The 22,419-nt window shown below is 41.4% G+C and overlaps 2 protein-coding genes across 2 annotated transcripts in view; one reads left to right on the forward strand and one right to left on the reverse strand.

The window, feature by feature from the left end:
• Nucleotides 1–9,359, reverse strand: part of napepld (N-acyl phosphatidylethanolamine phospholipase D) — a 75,645-nt gene extending 66,286 nt beyond the window's left edge. The window contains exon 1 of the mRNA XM_038811566.1: nt 9,216–9,359. The gene's annotated coding sequence lies outside the window, so the exon portion shown is untranslated. The remainder of the gene's footprint in view (nt 1–9,215) is intronic.
• pmpcb (peptidase, mitochondrial processing subunit beta) overlaps nt 1–22,419 on the forward strand; it is a 32,114-nt gene that overhangs the window by 1,487 nt on the left and 8,208 nt on the right. Inside the window, exons 2-9 of the mRNA XM_038811560.1 lie at nt 6,840–6,983; nt 14,321–14,407; nt 15,487–15,616; nt 15,966–16,164; nt 16,252–16,331; nt 17,273–17,388; nt 18,238–18,381; nt 19,084–19,244. Of these exons, the coding sequence (XP_038667488.1) occupies nt 6,840–6,983; nt 14,321–14,407; nt 15,487–15,616; nt 15,966–16,164; nt 16,252–16,331; nt 17,273–17,388; nt 18,238–18,381; nt 19,084–19,244 (1,061 nt within the window). The remainder of the gene's footprint in view (nt 1–6,839; nt 6,984–14,320; nt 14,408–15,486; nt 15,617–15,965; nt 16,165–16,251; nt 16,332–17,272; nt 17,389–18,237; nt 18,382–19,083; nt 19,245–22,419) is intronic.

Genomic DNA, 22,419 nt, shown 5'->3' on the forward strand with positions numbered 1-22,419 from the left:
GCGCTCTCTATAACGTGTTTACATCCCTCCTTAAATGTGGTGCCCCAAGCTGGACACTGTATTCCAGCTGGGGTTTAATTAGTGTCTTGTTTAAATTCAGCATAACCTCCTTGCTTTTGTATTCTAGGCCTCTAATTATTAAAGTACAGAATACTATATGCTTTATTGACTGCTCTCTTCACCTATCCTGCCATCTTCAATGATCTGTGCACTTATGCATTTAGATCCCTCTGCACCTGCACCCCCTTAAGAATCTTGCACTTTATTTTATAATGCCCCTCATAATTTTCCGACCTAAATGTATCACACTTCTCCACGTTGAACTTTATCTGCCACCTATATGTCATGTCCACCAATTCTATGTCCATTTGAAGTTCTACACTGTCCTCTTAACAGTTTCAATACTTCCAAGATTTGTGTAATCTGCAAAATTACCCCCTGTACACCGAGATCTAGATCATTAATATAGATCAGGAAAAGCAAGGGTCCCAATACCAACTCCTGGGGAACGCCACTAAGACCATAAGAAGTAGGACAGAAGTAGGCCATTCGGCCATCTAGTCTGTTTTCCCATTCAATGAGATTGTCTCTGATATGATAATCCTCAATTCCGCTTTCCCGCCTTGTCATGAAATTGTTTTGTTTTTAAGTTGCAAGTATATTCACAGTTTCCAAAAACTAAAGCACATTTTAGTAAAACATCACTAGCTGCATACTCACTAAAAAGCTATCTATCTCAGCCTTGAACATAATGTCTCAGCCTTTATAGACCTCTGGTAAAGAATTCCAGAGGTGCGTGGGTTTCGCCCGCACAACACAAAGATGTGCAAGGAAGGTGGATTGAACATGCTAAATTGCCCCTTAATTGGAAAAAATGAATTGGGTACTCTAAAAAAAATTTTTTTTAAAAGAATTCCACAGATTCACTACCCTCTGAGAAGAAATTCCTCCTCATCTCTGACTTAAATAGACCACCCCTTACTCTGATATTATGCCCTCTGGTTCCAGACTCTCCCAGAAGGGGAAACAACCCCGGTAACTATAGACCAGTGAGCCTTACTTCTGTTGTGGGCAAAGTCTTGGAAAGGTTTATAAGAGATAGGATTTATAATCATCTAGAAAGGAATAATTTGATTAGGGATAGTCAACACGGTTTTGTGAAGGGTAGGTCGTGCCTCACAAACCTTATTGAGTTCTTTGAGAAGGTGACCAAACAGGTGAACGAGGGTAAAGCAGTTGATGTGGTGGATATGGATTTCAGTAAAGTGTTTGATAAAGTTCCCCACGCTAGGCTATTGCATAAAATACAGAGGCATGGGATTCAGGGTGATTTAGCAGTTTGGATCAGAAAATAGAACATTACAGCGCAGTACAAGCCCTTCGGCCCTCAGTGTTGCGCCGTCCTCTGAAACCCCTCTAAAGTCCCTCTACACTATTCCCTTATCGTCCATATGCCTATCCAATGACCATTTGAATTGTTTAGTGTTGGCGAGTCCACTACTGTTGCAGGCAGGGCATTCCACGCCCTTACTATTCTCTGAGTAAAGAATCTACCTCTGACATCTGTCCGATATCTATCTCCCCTGAATTTAAAGCTATGTCCCCTCATGCTGGACATCACCATCCGAGGAAAAAGGCTCTCAATGTCCACCCTATCTAATCCTCTTCTTGTATGCCTCAATTAAGTCACCTTTTAACCTTCTTCTCTCTAACGAAAACAGCCTCAAGTCCTTCAGCCTTTCCTCATAAGATTTTCCCTCCATACCAGGCAACATACTTGTAAATCTCCTCTGTACCCTTTCCAATGCTTCCACATCCTTCCTACAATGTGGCGACCAGAACTGCACGCAATACTCCAAATGCGGCCGCACCAGAGTTTTGTACAACTGCAACATGACCTCATGGCTCCGAAACTCAATTCCTCTACCAATAAAAGCTAACACACCGTACACCTTCTTAACCCTCTCAACCTGGGTGGCAACTTTCAGGGATCTATGGACATGGACACCAAGATCTCTCTGCTCGTCCACACTACCAAGAATCTTACCATTAGCCCAGTACTCTGTCTTCCTGTTATTTCTTCCAAAATGATTCACCTCACACTTTTTTCTGCATTAAACTCCATTTGCCACCTGTCAGCCCAGCTCTGCAGCTTGTCTATATCCCTCTGTAACTTGTAACATCCCTCTGCACTGTCCACAACTCCACCGACTTTAGTGTCATCTGCAAATTTACTCACCCATCCTACTGCGCCCTCCTCCAGGTCATTTATAAAAATGACAAACAGCAGTGGCCCCAAAACAGATCCCTGTGGTACACCACGAGTAACTGGACACCAGTCAGAACATTTCCCATCAACCACCACCCTTTGTCTTCTATTGGCTAGCTGTAAGAAAACAGAGGGTGGTGGTTGACGGGAAATGTTCAGCCTGGAGTTCAGTTACTAGTGGTGTACCACAAGGATCTGTTTTGGGGCCACTGCTGTTTGTCATTTTTATAAATGACCTGGAGGAGGGCATAGAAGGATGGGTGAGTAAATCTGCAGATGACACTAAAGTCGGTGGAGTTGTGGACAGTGCGGAAGGATGTTGCAGGTTACAGAGGGACATAGATATGCTGCAGAGCTGGGCTGAGAGGTGGCAAGTGGAGTTTAATGCAGAAAAGTGTGAGGTGATTCATTTTGGAAGGAGTAACAGGAGTACAGGGTACTAGGCTAATGGTAAGATTCTTGGTAGTGTGGATGAGCAGAGAGATCTTGGTGTCCATGTACATAGATCCCTGAAAGTTGCCACCCAGGTTGATAGGGTTGTTAAGAAGGCGTACGGTGTGTTAGCTTTTATTGGTAGAGGGATTGTGTTTTGCAGAGATGAGGTCATGTTGCAGCTGTACAAAACTGGTGCGGCCGCATTTGGAGTATTGCATGCAGTTCTGGTCGCCGCATTATAGGAAGGACATGGAAGCATTGGAAAGGGTGCAGAGGAGATTTACCAGGATGTTGCCTGGTATGAAGGGAAGACCTTATGAGGAAAGGCTGAGGCACTTGAGGCTGTTTTCGTTAGAGAGAGGAAGGTTAAGAGGTGACTTAATTGAGGCATACAAGCTGATCAGAGGATTAGATAGGGTGGACAGTGAGAGCCTTTTTCCTCGGATGGTGATGGCTAGCATGAGGGGACATGGCTTTAAATTGAAGCGAGATAAATATCGGACAGATGTCAGAGGCAGGTTCTTTACTCAGAGAGTAGTAAGGACGTGGAATGCCCTGCCTGCAACAGTAGTGGACTCGACAACATTAAGGGCATATAAATGGTCATTGGATAAACATATGGATGATAAGGGAATAGTGTACATGGGCTTTAGATTGGTTTCACAGGTCGGCGCAACATCGAGGGCTGAAGGGCCTGTACTGCGCTGTAATGTTCTATTGTCTATGGCAAGCACCCCTGAAATTTACGTTCTCATTTCCTTCAATATCCTTGGATGCATCTCATTCAGTCCCGGTGCCTTGTCAATTTTTAAGTACCGACAGTCTATTTAACACTTTCTCCTTATCAATTTTGAACCTTCTGGGGACAGACGTTTCCTTATCTGTCATCACGTCCTGGGTAGCATCTATTGCCTTGATGAAGACGGATGCAAAGTATTCATTTAATACCAGCCATGCCCCCAGCCTCCATGTGTAAATTCCCTTTTAGGTTCCTAATTGGCCTTACTCCTCTTACCACCCTTTTTCTATTGATATGCTCATAGAAGAATTTGGGATTCCCTTTTTATGTCGGCTGCCAGCCTTTTGTCATAATCCTCCTTCACTTCTTGTGTGTTTTTTCACCTCCCCTCTGAACCTTCTGTTGGTTCGCAACTGTATTTTCTAGCTGACACCTGTCATTTACTTCCTTTGTCTTCATTTCTGTCTCCCTTTTTCATCCAAGGAGTTCTTGGATTGTTTGCCTTCCCTTTCAAGAAAATATACCATGACTGTGTCCGGACCATTTCTGTTTTGAAGGTAGCCCATTGTTCAGTTATAGTTTTTCCTGCCAATCTTTCATTCCAGTCTAACTGCCCAGCTCCATTCTAGCCCCATTGAAGTTCTCTCTTCTCCAGTTAATTATTTTTACTCTGGATTGCCCATCATCATCCTAAACCTTGTCCCCCACTGACACTGATTACTTGGCCCACCTCAGGTCAAACTGTGTATTCGTTGTTGGACTGGGCACATACTGGCACAGTGTTAGCACTGCTGCATCACAGTGCCAGGGACCCGGTTAAATTTGAGCCTTGGGTGACTATGTGGAATTTGCACGTTCTTCCCATGTCTGAGTGGGTTTCCTCCGGGTGCTCCAATTGCCTCCCACAGTCCAAAGATGTGCAGGTTAGGTCGATTGGCCATGTTAAATTGCTCCTTAGTGTCCAAAGATGTGTTGGTTAGGCAAGGCTACAAGGATAGAGCGGGAGAGTAAACCTAGGTAGGGTGCTCTTTCAGAAGGTTGGTGCAGACTCGATGGGCCGAATGGTTCTTCTGCACTGTAGGGAGTCTATGATATTGCTGCAGAAAATTTTCCTGAACACAATCCAAGAACTTTTGCCTATTTACCATTGTCCCAGTCTACATTCGGGTAATTGTAGAACAAAACCCTTTCGTTAAACTTTTTGAAAAAACAAATTCCAACTAAGGGGCAATTTAGCGTGGCCAATCCACCTCCTGCGCATCTATAGGTTGTCGGGGTGAGACCCACACAGACATGGGGAGAGTGTGTAAACTCCACACTGACAGTGACCCGGGGCTGGGATCGAACCCGGGTCCTCAGTGCCATGAGGCAGCAGTGCTTACCACTTTATACTACAAAATCTAGGCTGACATACCAGGGCTGTATTGAGCAAAGGAGTACTCCTCTGTCTTTTGGTTGAAATGTTAATTTATTCATAACTTTAATCATGCCACTTCCTCAAGACCACAGAGTGCGGAAATCATGCCATCTAACACTTAATTTAATTGCCAAATACTCTCTGAAGTGATATGAAATGACCTCATAATGTTCAGATAGACGTTCCTGTTTTCTGTATATGAATCGCGTCCAGCCCCCTTGCTAGTTTGAAAGAGCATTTAGGTTCCCAGCGCCTTCCCCCTTCCTATCTACTGACCTTGCCAGGCTGGTTTGACAGAGGGAATAGTGTTTTTAACACACGTCTTTTTTTTGGATGGTTGTTTTTTTTTAAATGTTTTTATTGAAGTTTTTACATATTATCCACTATACAAACAGTAAGGATAACTGCATCGATTACAATGCACATGTCAATTTCCTTTAGCCGGTCCCCCCTCCCCTCCTCATCATTTGTTGTTTCAGGGTCCTTTCACTGTGCAATGGGTAGTTATCTGCTATGTACAAGTGGGCGGTGCCCTCTTTTCTCTCTCTCTCTTCCCCCCCCCCCCCCCCCATTCCTTTTGTTGTTGCCCCCCCCCCCCCCCCCCCCCCCCCCCCCCTTTTCCTTGTCCTGTTTTCGGCCTTCCCTTGGAGGTTCCTTTTCTTGTGTTCTTGTTATAAGCTCTCTGGCCTTTGTGTCATTTGTTTTCTGGCTTCCCCTCCTTTCCCCTGTAGCCTTCCACCCTCCCCTCTTCTTCTTCTCCCCCCTTTCTTCTTCTCCCCCCCCCCCCTTCTTCTTCTCCCCCCCCCCCCTTCTTCTTCTCCCCGACCCTTTCCTGTCTGTTCCCCCCCCCCGCCCCACTCTATTGGCTGTTGGTTGATTCATAAGTTAAACGTCTTCCTCGGGTGAACGTAAAATATCCAGTGGCACTTCATGAAGATGAACAGTAAAGTTCTCCCAATTCACTGGCCAATTGTCTATAATGTGGAGATGCCGGTATTGGACTCGGGTGGGCACAGTAAGAAGTCTGACAACACCAGGTTAAAGTCCAACAGGTTTGTTTCAATTCACTAGCTTTCAGAGCACAGCTCCTTCCTCGGGTGATTCACCTGAGGAAGGAGCTGCGCTCCGAAAGCTAGTGAATTGAAACAAACCTGTTGGACTTTAACCTGGTGTTGTCAGACTTCTTACAATTGTCGATAATCATTTAATTCATTGCTGTTTATGCACCGTGCTGTGTGGATATTGGGTTCTCTATATTATAAGCTATTGCACAGTTAGCATTTTGATTGTCCTGAGGTTGTGAAAGAAATTCTAGAATTGCCACTCTTCTTCTGTGATTACGTCTGTCTTTGATTCTGGCAAATATGAGTTATGTTACAGTTCATATTATTGAACTGTGGTTTTGCTGTTGTTTGGTCAACAGTCTCTTTCCACTTAGTTGTAGTCCAGTGAATTAACATTGCACATAAAACTTTAAATGGTGCATCTAAACCTAAATTCTTGGATGTATGTTGGAAAAAGGGAGATCTCGGAAACCCATTATAATATGTAAAGCTTAGTAAAATAAAAGATCACGTGAACAGATGCATGTTCCGTCAATTTGTCAAGTTAGTGAGGGAGAATAAAAATGTGAATTTCAAATGTAATTAAATATTGCTCACAGGTCACAGCAATAGAATGGTTGGTTGAATAAAAAGGAATTCACTTTCCTTGGCAGTAAAACATTTAGAAATGCTGATTGGCTTTTAATTTGTTTTTAACTAGAGATAATTGCAAATATGAGGTTCAATCAGATTTAAATGTGGATTGCATCACCATAACAGTTTTAAATTCGAGGAAGGCGTAAAAAATGACTTTACAGGCAGCATGTGTATATTAGTAATTCGGAACATTGTCAATTACAAATCTTTCTTGTAATTGTATTTTTCTGCAATGATTTTACCTTTTTATCAAAGTATGTTTTTACCTTATTTATTTAGCCCATCCTACACAATTGGAACCGATTCCAGGCTACCCAAGCAACAGCTACACATGTTGTTCTGAATATTCCAGAAACAGAAGTCACTCTTCTGGAAAATGGACTGAGAGTGACGTCTGAAGACTCCGGTCTTCCAACATGTACAGTGAGTACTCAGCTAATTGATGCAATTTGTATTTGTCCCTTGCTCAATCCTTTTTCTTGTGTAAACATTTTAGTAAACAGGGATTGAATTGCCACATAGTATATACCTGTTTGTACTTTATTGAATTATTTAAATTAAGGATGTACAAGCTTTTTCCCAGTGACTATTTGATTTGTGTATCTTGGAACCCATGGACCACCTATAATTTTGCTCTAAGCACATTATATTTACTCAATGTAAAATAATTTCATTCAAACGTTTCAGTTTATAGGGTAATATCACCTGATCTAGATCTCTGTTCTCTATTGTATGACATAATCTCTAGTCTTTTGCACTGCTGAATACTCTTGTTCATTCCAGTATTATGTGCAAATATGGTGACCATCAGGATGTCGTTGCTAAAGTATTGGACAGGGCAATGCCTTTGGACCTTTCTTATATGGACATTCAGAAGATATTTGATGTTCTTCATAAGAGCCGGTTAGCTAAAGCTCATGGATTTGAATGCAAATTATTGCCCTGGTTAGGCAATTGGTTAAGTAGAAAGAGATAGTGTAGGGATAATGGGTAGGTACTCTAATGGGGAGGATGTTATTAGTGATGTCGCATAAGGGTTTGTGTAATGGCTTCAACTATTCATTGTATTCATTAATAACTTAAGTAATGGGACTAGTGCAGAGGAGATTCACTAGGTTAATCCCAGAGCTGAAGGGGTTGGATTATGAGGAGAGGTTGAGTAGACTGGGACTGTACTCGTTGGAATTTAGAAGGATGAGGGGGGATCTTATAGAAACATTTAAAATTATGAAGGGAATAGATAGGATAGATGCGGGCAGGTTGTTTCCACTGGCGGGTGACAGCAGAACTAGGGGGCATAGCCTCAAAATAAGGGGAAGTAGATTTAGGACTGAGTTTAGGAGGAACTTCTTCACCCAAAGGGTTGTGAATCTATGGAATTCCTTGCCCAGTGAAGCAGTTGAGGCTCCTTCATTACATGTTTTTAAGGTAAAGATAGATAGTTTTTTGAAGAATAAAGGGATTAAGGGTTATGGTGTTCGGGCCGGAAAGTGGAGCTGAGTCCACAAAAGATCAGCCATGATCTAATTGAATGGCGGAGCAGGCTCGAGGGGCCAGATGGCCTACTCCTGCTCCTAGTTCTTATGTTCTTATGTAATATAATGCATCCAAATTTGCTGATGACACAGGCAATATTGTAAGCAGGATAGAAAGAAGCACAACATATTAATGATATTGAAAGATTAAGTGAATGGGTAAAATTGGAGTCAAATGTGAGGAATGCCCTCTGGATCTAAAGGGATACAACAAGGTCATTTCTAAGTGATGAAAAGCTGGAGGTGGGCTTGCGGGTCTAGGTAAATAGATCATGAAAATGTCAAGAACAGGCACAGAAAATAATCATAAAAAGCTAATGAAATGTTTGCCTTTGTATTTAGAGCAACAAAATACAACAAAGTAGAAGTCATGCTTCAGCTATATAAAGCTCTAGTTAGACCAGACCTTGAGTTATTTGAGCAGTTCTGGGTGCCACACCTTAGGAAGTATTTATTAACCTTGGAGGGAGTGCTGTATAGATTTACTAGAATGTTACCTTGACGCCAAGGGTTAAGTCACAAGGAGAGATGAAACAAATTAGAGTTGTATTCCCTGAAATTTAGAAGCTTAAAGGATGATTTGATCAAAGCTTTCAAGCTTTTAAGAGATACAGACAGGATAAGTAGAGATAAACTATTTCTGCTAATTGGGCAATCGGGGGCATCGTCAAAAAATTAGAGTCAGACCTTTCAGGGGTGAAATTAAGTTGCTTCAACTAAAGATGATAAGTTTGGAACTCTCCAACTCCCCTGATGGCAGGACAAAGCTGGAAGAAAGTTGTATCAAGTTTGAAAAGAAGAGACTCCAAAAGGACATGAATCAGGAAAGATCAGCCTTTAAATCAATCTGACATCTAAAATTGTGTGTGTGGGAAAAAATCCCTCACATATAAGAATTTAAAACTGTATCAATGGAGATAAATCATAAGACTGTCACCATTGACAACAATGGAGAAACCATCATCACTAAGGTTGAAAATAAATTTCATTGTGAGCATATCACTGTCAACACCCAAGGTTCTTAGGATAATTAAAATAATCAACACAAGACCAGAAGCAAAACATTTCTAAAAATGTTAAAGGAAATTAAATACAAGAAATATTGACATTTTTTACTTGCTTTTCTGTTTGTGTGTTGTGTTGCCTCAAGTTCTGGTTGCCTAGAGATCTTTGTCCTGGCTCATGCTGCCTACTCTTTATTCTGTGGTTGAGATTCAAAGGGCCCACGAGGGGAGAAATAAGTGCGCTGCATTCCTGGAGATATTCTAGATCTAATGGAGCTTCCAAATTCTTACAGATCACCTCTGCTTTTGTCAGCTTCTTACTGTCTCCAAGATTCTGCAAACATGCACGACAACAGTTTTGAAGTTGTTCAGTGATTATGCATTGAACCTGGCATTTCAGGTTTGGGATCAACATAGTCCTATTTTACCTATGATGAGCTCTGCCATTTTGACTTGATTTTACTCTCTTACTTCATCTTTTAAAGCTATATGCATCGCCTTGAGTCTCTCTGATGATGAAACTAAGACCTTTGTTGTATCCCTGCTATTGGTTTATTTTCCTGCGTGCTCATTCCTCCTCTACCTTGGCGAATGTAATAATGATATATTACTTCATTTTCTGTGATGTGGCTCGCATGCTTAATTGAACTATTAATTGGCATTGCTGCACCCTAAAGGATATGACTCATCAACCAAGCAAATAACTTTGCTGTTGCTGGGTTGCCATATGTTAGAACTGATATGGGTTCATTAGCGTTGCTTGATAATTTGAGCCTGCAAGCTCTACAAGTTGTGTTTTGTCTTTTGGGATGTTACTTTACTTCCCTCTCTCCAAGGAAAGACTTGTGAAAGAAAATGTCAGCTTGACAGTAACTGTCTCTGACTGCCACCAATACTGAGGTTGATGATGGCACCTCACCATGTTGGGGTTTCTTTGAAGAGCAGCTGATGATACAGAAGAGTAAAATAAGCAATTTGATCAATCTTACATGAACTAAAGCTCGGGAGTCCTTTTATAGATCAAGAAATATAATTTTAAGATTATATCCAGTAGGATCACATCTGATGCATTGTGTGCCTCCAGTAACCACAACCATCTTTGTTTGTACTGGGTATGACTCCCACCAGTGGAGAATCTTCCCCTGATTCCAATTTACTTCAAACTTGCAAGGATTCCTTAATGCCACACTTTGTCAAATACTGCTTTGATGTCAAGATTAGTCACTCTCGCTTTACCTCTGGAATGCAGCTGTTTTTTCCATGTTTGGACAAAGAATGTCTGGTGCCGGGTGGTCCAGGCAGACCCAAACTGAGCATTGGTTTCCAAAGAGTCATCTTGGACTCAAAATGTTTAACTGTTTTCTCTTTCCACAGATGCTACTTAGTTTTTCCAGCACTTTCCGTTTTTATTTCAGATCTCTAGCATCTGCAATATTTTGCTTTTATTTTAGAAAAACAGCTCACTCACTATTTCTTCAGCCAAGTCATTTATAAATGTAATGAAAAGTTGGGACCCCAGTAGGGATCCTTGGGGAATACTGAGTCACACCCTGCCAATCTAAGTACATACCCATTATTGCTTCTTAAAACCCCTATCCAGCCCAATATGTTGGTTTTAATTCCAAGTATTCTTATTTCAGTGCCTCAGTCAATTCAATAGATATTTAATCTCTTCAGATATATTCAGTAATACATGAAGTACCACTGTCTTCTCAAATCTACGCTTACTTTTTCTAATTAAACTCCATCAATATAATCTCTTAAACTTCCATCATCATAGCTTCAAATACCTTGAATGTAGGGAAGTCAAGATTTACAGAACTATAAATTAAGTGCTTCATCTTCGACTTCCTTTCATTTTGAAAAATAGTCACATTTTGCGTGTTCCCATGCTCTGCAAAGTAATTTAATCTTTGGTTACTTAGAATTCTATTTTGGATAAAAGGGCAGATGACCAAAAACTTGATCAAACAGGTAGGTTTTAAGGAATGTTCTAAAGGAGTGTGGAAGGGATTAGTAAGGGAATCCAGAGCTTACAGCCTCTGCGGCGGAAGTTATGGTTGCCAATCATGAAGCAATTAAAATCAAAAGGCCAGAGCTGGATGAGTGCAGCTATGGAGGGTTGTAGGGCTGGGCAGATTTATACAATTGGTGAGGGGTGGACCATGGAGGGATTTAAAAACCAGAATGAACATTTTAAAATTGAAGCATTGCTTAACTGAGAGCCAGTGTATGGCAGCAAAGGAGTAGTGGGTGAACTGGGGTTGGTGCATGTTAGATGACTTTTGCTTCACAGCGCCTGGGTCCCAGGTTCGATTCCAGGTTTGGGTCACTGTCTGTGTGGAGTCTGCACATTCCCCCTGTGTCTGCGTGGGTTTCTTCCGGGTGCTCCAGTTTCCTCCCACAAGTCCCGAAAGACGTGCTGTTAAGTAATCTGGACATACTCAATTCTCCCTCTGTGCACCTGAACAGTGGCAACTGGGGCTTTTCACAGTAATTTCATTGCTGTGTTAATGTAAGCCTACTTGTGACAATAAAGATTATTACTATTAAGGTTGCAAACCATCTGGTTCAGCCCTTGGTTGGTTGCTAAGGAGAGGGATGGAGTCAGTCGTTAGGGATCTGCTTTTGTGGCAGGGACTAAAGTCAATTACTTTCTTCTTCACAATATTTAATTGGAGGAAATTGATATTCATCCAGTACTGGATGTCAGGCAAGCAGTGCAACAAAGTAGAGACAGTGGAGGAGTCAAGAGAGGGCAATGAAGTAGTAGAGCTGGGTGTCATTAGCATGCCTGTGAAAACTAATGCTGAGTTTCCGGATAGTGTCACAGCCGTGACAGCATGTAGATGTGAAATAGGAGAGGCCAAGGATAGATCCTTGGGGTACTCCTTTGTGTTGAAGACGAAAGCAAAGCCAATACAAGTATTTTCCTGACTATGACTAGGTAGGTAGAATACAACCGGGCAAAAGCAGTCACACCCAGTTGGGTGACAGAGACGAGGCAATGGAGGAAGATCATTTGGTTAAATGTGTCAACGGTATAGACACATGGAGAACACTAAATAGGAGCAAGAGTAAAACCATTTGCCTCTTCAAATCTATGAAATGAAAATCGCTTATTGTCACAAGTAGGCTTCAACTGAAGTTACTGTGAAAAGCCCCCAGTCGCCACATTCCGGTGCCTGTTCGCGAAGGCTGGTACGGAATTGAACCGTGCTGCTGGCCTGCCTGGGTCTGCTTTCAAAGCCAGCAATTTAGCCCTGTGCTAAACTCCGCAAATCATAGAATCATAGAATTTACAGTGCAGAAGCAGACCATTCGGCCCATCGAGTCTGCACCGGCCCTTGGAAAGAGCACTCCACTCGAGCACACACCTCTCTACCCCATCCCCTTAACCCCAGGAACCCCAATCAACAAGATGATGACTGATCATGACTGATTTATCTCCGACTCCTCCTTTCTGGTTTAGCTCACTCAGCTAAATCGCTGGCTTTTAAAGCAGACCAAACAGGCCAGCAGCATGGTTCGATTCCCGTACCAGCCTCCCCGGACAGGTGCCGGAATGTGGCGACTAGGGGCTTTTCACAGTAACTTCATTGAAGCCTACTCGTGACAATAAGCGATTTTCATTTCATTTTCATTTTTTCATTTCATTTCATTTCTGTACTAAACCTAAATCCCTTAATTATCTTAGTAGCCAAAAAACTATTGACTACGCAGTCACAGAGGAGGCTGTTTAGCTTATTGTGCCTATGCAAGTTTCCTTATTGAAACTATCAACACTAGTTCTATTTCCCTGCATCATTCAATAGTTATAGAATTTCCTCTTGGATATCATAACTGACAGCTTCAACAGACATTTGTTAAAGTATTCAAATTTTAATAAACCTGTGTGGAAAAAAATGATCTTACCAATATTTTATTTTTTAATACCAGGAGAAATAATCTTTTATCCTCTCAGATTCATAATTTTGAACATTTCTACTGTATCTCTCCATAATGTATTCTGCTTAAGTAAATTTAGCCCCATACTTTTTTTTTAAGTCTCTTGCCTAAGTCATTTCATAGCTGGCAGCTTCCCAGTGAAGCTATCGTACAGCAGAGTCCCATTCGCCATTTTATGGCTTTTGCTATATACCGTCTGCCTTATCATGTTTCTCATTCCACTGAGTTTTTTGTGTTCAGGCAATTTTTCTGTTCAATATTTTTTCAAAATATACCACTGCACATTTATCAGTGTAGACTTATATTTGCCACTTCCCTCCCTGTTTTAAAGATTTTTTTCTATAATTTATTTCTTTCTCAGTTTGCCATGTTCCCCAATTTAGTATCGTCAATGATTTTCTATATATCTGTGCCCACGTGCAGATCATTTATGTAAATGGTGAATGAGAGGGGTCCCAACATGCAGTGTCACTAGCAATACTTTGCCTGCCTAAGAATCATCCATTTATTCTTACTCTGCTTTGTCCTTCTGTCCTGTTCTATTGGTGCCAATGACCAGCCATACCTTTCTAATTGTTACCCCATATTAAGACCTCCAGCAATTGTCATTTTTCCTATGTGTAGCTGAATTAACTATTAGGTAACTATTTCTGGGAATTTTAAAAAAAATTAAACACTTTTTTTCACCGATAAATTTTTGTGAGGTGACTCAATAAGAAAACAACATCTTCTCGGATCTGAGAACAACCCTCCCCGTTACAATTTTCCATGAATTTCTTGTCAAAAATCAGGTCAAGAGATGCTTTTGTGTAACAATCTATTTCTTTAAAATAGAAATTTAGAATACCCAATTATTTTTTTCTAATTAGGGGGCAATTTAGCGTGGCCAATCAACCTACCCTGCGCATCTTTTTTTGAGTTGTGGGCATTGGAACTATGCAGACACTGGGTGAATGTGCAAAAGCCATGCGGACGGTGACCCGGGGCCGGGATCAAACATGGGTCCTCGATGCCGTGAGACAGCCGTGCTAACCACTGCACCACCATGCCATCCTAATGATCTGTGATATAAGCTTGCATGTTGCATCTGCCATGTTGAAATCATGGGTGCAAATGCATCTGGATTGGATTTTCAATAGTAATAAAAACAGAGACTATGTAATTACTTGTTAGGGGAGCCTGGATTACCTTTAGGTATTGTTGTGAAGAAATCATTTGGCTTTGATTCAAATTTATATGCTTATTCCTGAGTATAGTCTTCTGCTTTCTGTAGGTTGGCCTGTGGATTGATGCTGGGAGCCGCTATGAGAACGAGAAAAACAATGGAACAGCTCACTTCTTGGAGCACATGGCTTTCAAAGTAACTCGACGCCTACCATCAGTGTTTATAGCCTGTATTCATAAAGTATTTTAAAAGTAGCAGCTTTCATTTATATACTACCTTTTCATGTAGTAAAATGTCACAACAGCCTTATTAAGTGACAATCAGACCTGAGTTGGAGTACGGAATAGAATTAAGTGGAGTTGGGGAAAGGGTAGGCTTTGAGGAAGTTTTAGATGTAGCAAGCAGGAGTGATTGGGAAGAAAAGCATTTTGGGAATAAGACATCAATATTTTCATGAGTGATGATGGGGTGAAGAAGATGGGACATAAACAACTAGAATTGGAAGAACTGAGATTGCAAGCAAGAGTTTGGGACTCAAGGGGGTTGCAGAGGGAGAATGGATTGAGGGTGTGTAAACATTTGTGCTGAACACAGGGAACCAGTAACATTCACCAAGTTCGGGGTTTTAGCATGTGCAGTAATTACCAAGCCCGGGAATAGCTTCTGCAGTAGCTAAATGGAGCTCCTGAATTTTGTTAGCGAGCAGTCTTCCATGATGAGGTCTTGATTGGGATGCACAACAGCTGCAATCTGAGTTGCCTGCAAGGCCTCACTTGTGCCGATTTGCTGCACAAAGGCCTTGGCCAGTGTGGAAATAGTTGAGCACCAATTTGGCATAGCAGGTTAAAGCCGGGTGGGCGGGCTGTGGGATCTGTGATGAGGAAGTGATTCTTAATGGTGCCATAGGGCCATTCCTGTTGCCATAGGGCCTCTGCTGTTATTCCTTGGTAATTCAGGTAGTTCTGGGGTAATGGGTGAGACAGTATGAAATTGTTGGAGTTTGAGACTGTTGGAGTTTATGTGGAGCGCAACTTGAGAGACTGATGAGGAGAGCGTTGGAGAAGTTGAGCTTATGTGTTGAGATCGGGTTGTGGATTGGACATGGGCTATATCTTGGAGGTGGATTGTCAACTTTGGGGGGTGGACTAGGTGTTGAGTTTGAAGCTCAGTTCAGGGTCAGACATAGTGTAATGGGCACAAAAAAGCATGTTCCTGTTCTTTCATCGCAATTCAATACACTGCCAGTAAACCTATTCTTCCTCCTTCCCCCACAGGGCACAAAGAAACGCTCTCAGCTAGACTTGGAACTTGAAATCGAGAACATGGGAGCCCATTTAAATGCATACACATCAAGAGAACAAACGGTGTATTATGCTAAAGCATTTTCTAAAGATCTGCCCAGAGGTGATTCAATTAATGTCTAATTAGATTTTGAACCTGAATGCTATAGAACATAAAGTTCTCTTACTTTAAAAAGAGCCAAAGCTCTGTAAATTAAATTTCTTTTGTGGCCATGTCTCTAATAACTGGAAGGGATGCATCCGCCTGCACCCCGCACACAGAGTAATGTGCTCTTTATATTCACAATGGATTTAAATTAATCGGCATTGTGATTTCCAGAACATATAATTATCTGTCTGCTGTTAAAACATGGTATGCTGCATAATAATGTTACAGGATTCAGTCACTGAACTTCGTCATAAAAACATCATGTTAAAAAAATAAATATACATTTTTGATGCTTTGCACACAGCTGTAGAAATCCTCGCAGACATTATCCAGAACAGTACCTTGGGAGGGGCCGAGATTGAACGTGAGCGAGGAGTTATTCTAAGGGAAATGCAAGAAGTTGAAACCAATCTTCAGGAAGTAGTATTTGACTATCTGCATGCAACAGCCTATCAGGCTACAGCTTTAGGCCGTACCATCTTGGGCCCTACAGAAAACATTAAGTATGTATTTGTATGTACTTGTGTCCTAATTGTCGTCTTGAAACTTTTTCCTAATATTTAAACTCACTAGAATAATTATTGTAACAGATCCATAACTCGGAATGACTTAGTGGAGTATATCACAACACACTACAAAGGACCAAGAATGGTATTGGCTGCTGCTGGAGGTTAGAATATTTTCAGTTGATTCTTCTAATAAGGAATGATCTTCTTCACAGTGCTTTCAGGCAACTGAGTGTACAGTTTTGGTGTAGTTGGTCAGTTTCATTTATTTTGTTATTGATATGGACATTTATTAAGGTAGGATGTGCTGCTGGATGGAAAGAAGAGTTTATTTGGAAGTGCCACTCTTGAGCATTAATATGAAGCTTAATATACAGTTTATTATTTTGATCCATGTTTGTAGAAAATGGTTTTATATTTTCACGGGATTTTGCTGAAGATTTAACTAAGTGTTACTGTTTGAGTTTTTCTTCATTGCTTTGACTGATCTGTAAGCTGAAAATCCCATGCAAGTATAATTTGCACTGTAACTGCTTTATTTTTATACTTAACCCCAGTGATGTACCCCAAGTAGCTAGGTTAATTTTGTGTAAATCTGTCGCACAGATGAAAAAGATCCCAGATTCAATCCTTGGTTTGCGCTCTCTAGGGCTGCTGCCGGTTAGTATTCCAGGTGTAAGGAGAAGGAACATCGGTCTTTGTTCCTGCTCCAAACATTGTGTCCCTGCTAGAAACACAGATATATGAATGTGAGTTGTGGATAGGATTGGACTTTACTGTACTGCTCCATGCAGTTTGTTAGCCTGTGACACTGTCACAGCAGACACATGAGTAATGGTCATTTGGGTGAAGCACTGAAAGCTGATCAGCGCGCACACAAGCACAGCCAAACAAGGAGCCAACAGCTTCAAGAGGGAAGAGATAAATGTCTTGACATACAGGTATTTGAATTGTACATGTTTTGTTTAGATTGCTCCTGGCATATTGATCAGATTTACATTGTAAGTACTGTCTCTGGAAATTGATTGGATTAATTAATTTTTTTTTGTACGTTTGCCAGCCTATTTTTCTTACAATTCTTTAAAGTTTGAATTCCTTCTTGCAGGTGTGCGCCATGAACAATTAGTTGACTTGGCAAAACAACATTTTGGTAATTTATTAACGACCTATGACGGTAATGCCACACCAGATCTGCCTCCCTGTAAATTCACAGGAAGTGAGGTATGTGCACGAAGACCTAATACTTCTCACAGTCTCCATTCTATTGCAAGACTGAGCATGTGGGCGGGTGACTTGGTTGCAATTCCCTCTCTACAGTTTGGTCATGACAAGTGGCTGCTACGAAATCAATCTTTGTTTCTTCAATTTGTGTGTAACTTTGCACACTTCCTTGCGAGCTGAAGAGATCTGCAGCATCCTTGTAGGTTTGAGAGCATGATGGATCGCCACCAGTTGTCTATGTGTCCTTTCATCTTTCCAGTCGTTTGTGTGTCATTTCTTCATTCTCGTGTAGCAAAAACAAATGTATTTTGTGAACCAATTGGGAAAGCAAAGGACTGAATGAGTTCCTTTGTTAATCATCACATTTTACTTGGTTGCACAACTTTACCCCTTGATGTTAACTAGTAGGAGAGAGCAAAGAGAAGCCAAGAAAGTTTACCTCTAATTGTGTAACAATTATTTGGTAACTACTTTGATGTTCTATGTATTAAGTTTGTAAAATTATATGTATCTCATTATGTTACTCTTTAAGAATTTGAGTTGAGAAGTAGTAAATCTTCTAATTGAACTGAGCAGGGTTAAGTGACTGACTCCAGGACTCCTTATTTCTTGATGTTAGTTGTGAATTTAGAGTTGTTTCAATTCTGGAATATTAATATTTACTCTCTCAAAATGTGTATTAAGTCATGTCTGTAATGTTGTATAGTGTTAAAATGCGTAATTTATTTTCTCATCTCCAACACATTGTTAGACTTTGATTCAGATATTTTACCATTGGGCTTATTTCCTAGTATTCTGATAATTGCAGCAGATTTGCAATAAAGTGATGACTGATTTTGTTTGTAACAGATTCGTGTAAGAGATGATAAGATGCCGTTGGCTCATATTGCAATTGCTGTTGAAGCTGTTGGCTGGTCACATGCAGACACCATTCCTCTGATGGTGGCAAACACCCTGATTGGTAACTGGGACCGTTCTTTTGGTGGTGGCGCGGTAAGTAGTGGAAAAATCCCAACAAAAATAGTTTTGTCTTGTAGAGCCTATTACTAATTTGTACCATCCTTTTGAACTTGCAAACGTTTAGCTTAAGGGACGTTGTGGCTAAGTGTACCTAATTTGCTAATAAAATACATGTACTTTTGGTGGTGATAAAGCTAAACTGAAACTTCCACATATTGTAAATTCCAACAGCACCTGAAATTGGGAAATAAACCTCTCATCACTTTGCTAGATTGCATTAGGGACTTCTGTTTCAAATTTGGTTCGCTCCTTTCCTGAAAGTGTTAACTGCACAGGTAGCACCAAACAGACCCTGGTAAAATCCCACCAATCACTGGTAACCTCAAAACAATCTTTTTTTTAAATTTGCCATTTTCTGATTTTTATTACAAAGCCAGTTTGCAAACAGGTTCACTGATATTTTTCTATCCATTTCACAGTTGTTTATCAACTGAGTTTTGGGCTGTTGCATGTGTTTAGGCAACCCAAGATCCACAGCATTAGGTCACACCACCCTGGGCCATACATCTAGCATTTAAGTAGTTTTGAATACCATGCCTCTTTCCAAACAGTCAAATTAGCTAACTGTTCTCCTCTATAGCCACCATTCAGGTTTTTAAATTGCTTTATATGTTCTAGTTTAGAATTAATTTGACTGTCTGAATAAACAATTTATGCTTTTTTTTTTATAAACAGAACTTGTCCAGTAAGTTGGCACAGATTGCTTGCCAGGGTAATCTCTGCCACAGTTTCCAATCATTCAACACCTGTTACACAGATACTGGTCTTTGGGGGCTTTACATGGTCTGTGAATTTAACACGATTGAGAACATGCTGCATTTTGTTCAGAGAGAGTGGTAAGTGAGTGTCTATAGTGCATCAGAAGCCTTACTTGGAAACTGTCATGATTATCTTCATAATCTTGGCGATATCAAGCTGCTCTTTTCAAAGAAAATTGCAGTTTGTTTATTTTGTGGAACATTGGAAAGAAGGCATATGGTATACTTACTTGCCTTTTATTAGCTGAAGCATAGGATTTAACGTTGGAACTGTGTAAAACGGTGGTTCGGACACAGCTAGAGTATTGTGTGCAGTTCTGAAATCCACATTATAGGAGGCATGTGATAGCACTTGAAAGGATGCAGAGATTTATCAGGATGTTGGCTGGTTTGGAGCGTATTCGTTATGAAGAGAGATTGGATAGATTTGGATTATTTTCCTTGAAGCAAAGGAGTCTGAGGGGGGACATGATGAGATGTAAAAAAAATTATGAGGGGCATAGTGTAGACAGGCAGAAACTTTTCCCCTTGGTTGAGGGGTCAATGACCAGGGGGCATAGATTTAAAGTAAGGGGCAGGAGATTTAGAGAGGATATGAGGAAAAACCTTTTTACCCAGGGGGTGGTGGGAGTTTGGAATTTGCTGTCTGAAAAGGTGGTGGAGGCAGAGACCCTCATAACATTTTAAGAAATATTCAGATGTGCACTTGCGATCGCAAGACATACAAGGCTATGGGCGAAGTACTGGGAAATGGGATTAGAATAGTTACTGGTTGTTTTTGACCGGCACAGACTCGATGAGCCGAAGGATCTTTCCTGTGCTGTATGACTCTAGAGCTGCCTTAAGTACAAAATACTTAAAATTGGGGGATGTTGTGCTGATTTCTATCAAACAAAATGGCATAATTGCTTTAAAATGTGATATTCTGCCATATAGGGCGAGATTCTCCGGCTATGCCCGCTCGGCGACCGGAAATTCCCACTCAAGATCAATGGACCTTTACCTGGTCCGTGTCCCGCCCGTGGTGATCTTGTGGCAAACAGGGCAGAAGAATCCGACCCATAATATTTATTCAAAATTTGTAGCAGATAGTTTCGTAAAAGCTAGAGCAAGGCTTTGGCGAGGACACAGAAGAGATTAGTTAAGTGGGAGGACTGGAGAGGTTAGGGTTATTTTCTTTCAAATCGGGAAAGTTAAGAGGAGATTTGACTTTAAAATGAAACTTTTGATTAGAGACACTGCATCTGGTTCACAACCCTTCAGACATTGGAAACAATGTTGAACAAGTGGTTAGGATTTGTATTTGTGCCAAAAGTGCTTCTCTGCCATCTTTTAATGATACAGCTAAGCTAAAGAACAACAAGGCATCAGGCACAAATGGAATCCCTGCTAAAGCACTAAAGCATGGCAGAGAAGTACTATTGGCATGAATACACTACCTCATTTCCTTTGTCTGGAAGGGGAGGAACATGCCAGGTCTCCGACATCGCAATCGTGACCACCTTCAAGGCGATATGTCTGACTGTAGTAACTACAGAGGAATTCCCCTGCTGTCAGCCACCAGGAAGAAGATCATCAACCACGGTAGCACAGTGGTTGGCACAGTTGCTTCACAGCTCCAGGATCCCAGGTTTGATTCCCGGCTTGGGTCACTGTCTGTGTGGAGTTTGCACTTTCTCCCCGTGTCTGCGTGGGTTTCCTTCGGGTGCTCCGGTTTCCTCCCACAGTCCAAAGATGTGCAGGCTTGGTGGATTGGCCATGATAAATTGCCCTTGATGTCCAAAAAGGTTAGGTGAGGTTACAGGGCTAGGGTGGAGGTGTGGGCTTAGGTAGGACGCTTTTACCAAGGGCTGGTGCTGACTCGATGGGCCGAATGGCCTCTTTCTGCACTGTAAATTCTATGAGGTCTTCCAGTCAATATTCACTGCTGGATCATTTCCCCCCAAGACCGCTGAGTCTCTAGCATACTCATACAGAATCTAGAACATAACGTCATAAAACTTGTTAATTAATTGCTTTGGTTCCATAGATAACAGGGTATTTAACACCGGGGAGACACTAGCATCATGTTGCAGAGATGACTTCTTAAGAATACATCTCTGGTACGTCGTATTGTTTTTTTTTCCTATAAATTTAGAGTACCCATTATTTGTTTTTCTCCAATTAAGGGACAATTGCACATCTTTGGGTTGTGGGGGTGAAACCCATACATAAATGGGGAGAATACATAGATACATAGAAGATAAGAGCAGGAGGTCTTTTTCCCTATAGCCTTTGATCCCATTCTCCCCAAGTTCTTTCTAGCCGCTTCTTGAATATATTCAAAGTTTTAGCATGAACTACTTCCTGTGGTAATGAATTCCACAGGCTCACCACTCTGTGAAGAAATATCTCCTTATCTCTGTCCGAAATGGTTTACCCCGAATCCTCAGGTTGTGACCCCTGGTTCTGGACACACCCATCGTTGGTAACATCTTCCTTGCATCTACCCTGTCTAGTCCTGTTAGAATTTTATAAATCTCTGAGATCCCCCCTCATTCTTAACTCCAGCGAGAACAATCCCAACCTAGTCAATCTCTCCTCATATGACAGTCCCGCCATCCCTGGAATCAGTCTGGTAAACCTTCGCTCCACTCTGTTGAGAGCAAGAACATCCTTCCTCAGAGAAGGAGACCAAAACTGCACACAATAGTCCCAAGTGTGGCCTCACCAAGGCCCTGTACAATTGCAGGCAACACATGAGCAAACTTCACACGGACAGTGACCCAGGCCTGGGATTCAAAGCTGGGTCCTCAGCATCGCAGTCCTAGTGCTAACCACTGCACCACATGCCGCCCTGGTACGTTGTATTGTTGACACAATTGCTCCGTGCTCTGTGTTGATGATTATCGGATTCTCACACTTGTTCAGCACATCCTGAAATCCCTCAGAAACAAGAGCTTCAAGCCAAATGGAGATGTATTCCCTCTTAGCCATCCTTGTATAAATCTGAGATATAAGGCTAATTGATACATCTTAATAATCAGCACCCTCCGACTTCCCTTTGAACTAGGAAACTGCAATTTGGCCAATTTCAAGCAAGGTCTCTTTTTATTCCATATAAAAGGAGCTAAACACCCTACTGATTTCCTTTAAGATTTTGGAAGAAAGCAAAATTGGTAGCATCTGTAAAGCCAGTGAGGATTTTCGGATGGCGGTAGGGAGCAAACGGGTAAAGCATCTGGGCTGGATGGGTTCCCAGTGAAATTCTATA

This window comes from Scyliorhinus canicula, chromosome 11 (genome assembly GCF_902713615.1).
Source record: "Scyliorhinus canicula chromosome 11, sScyCan1.1, whole genome shotgun sequence".
Taxonomy (NCBI): Eukaryota; Metazoa; Chordata; class Chondrichthyes; order Carcharhiniformes; family Scyliorhinidae; genus Scyliorhinus; species Scyliorhinus canicula.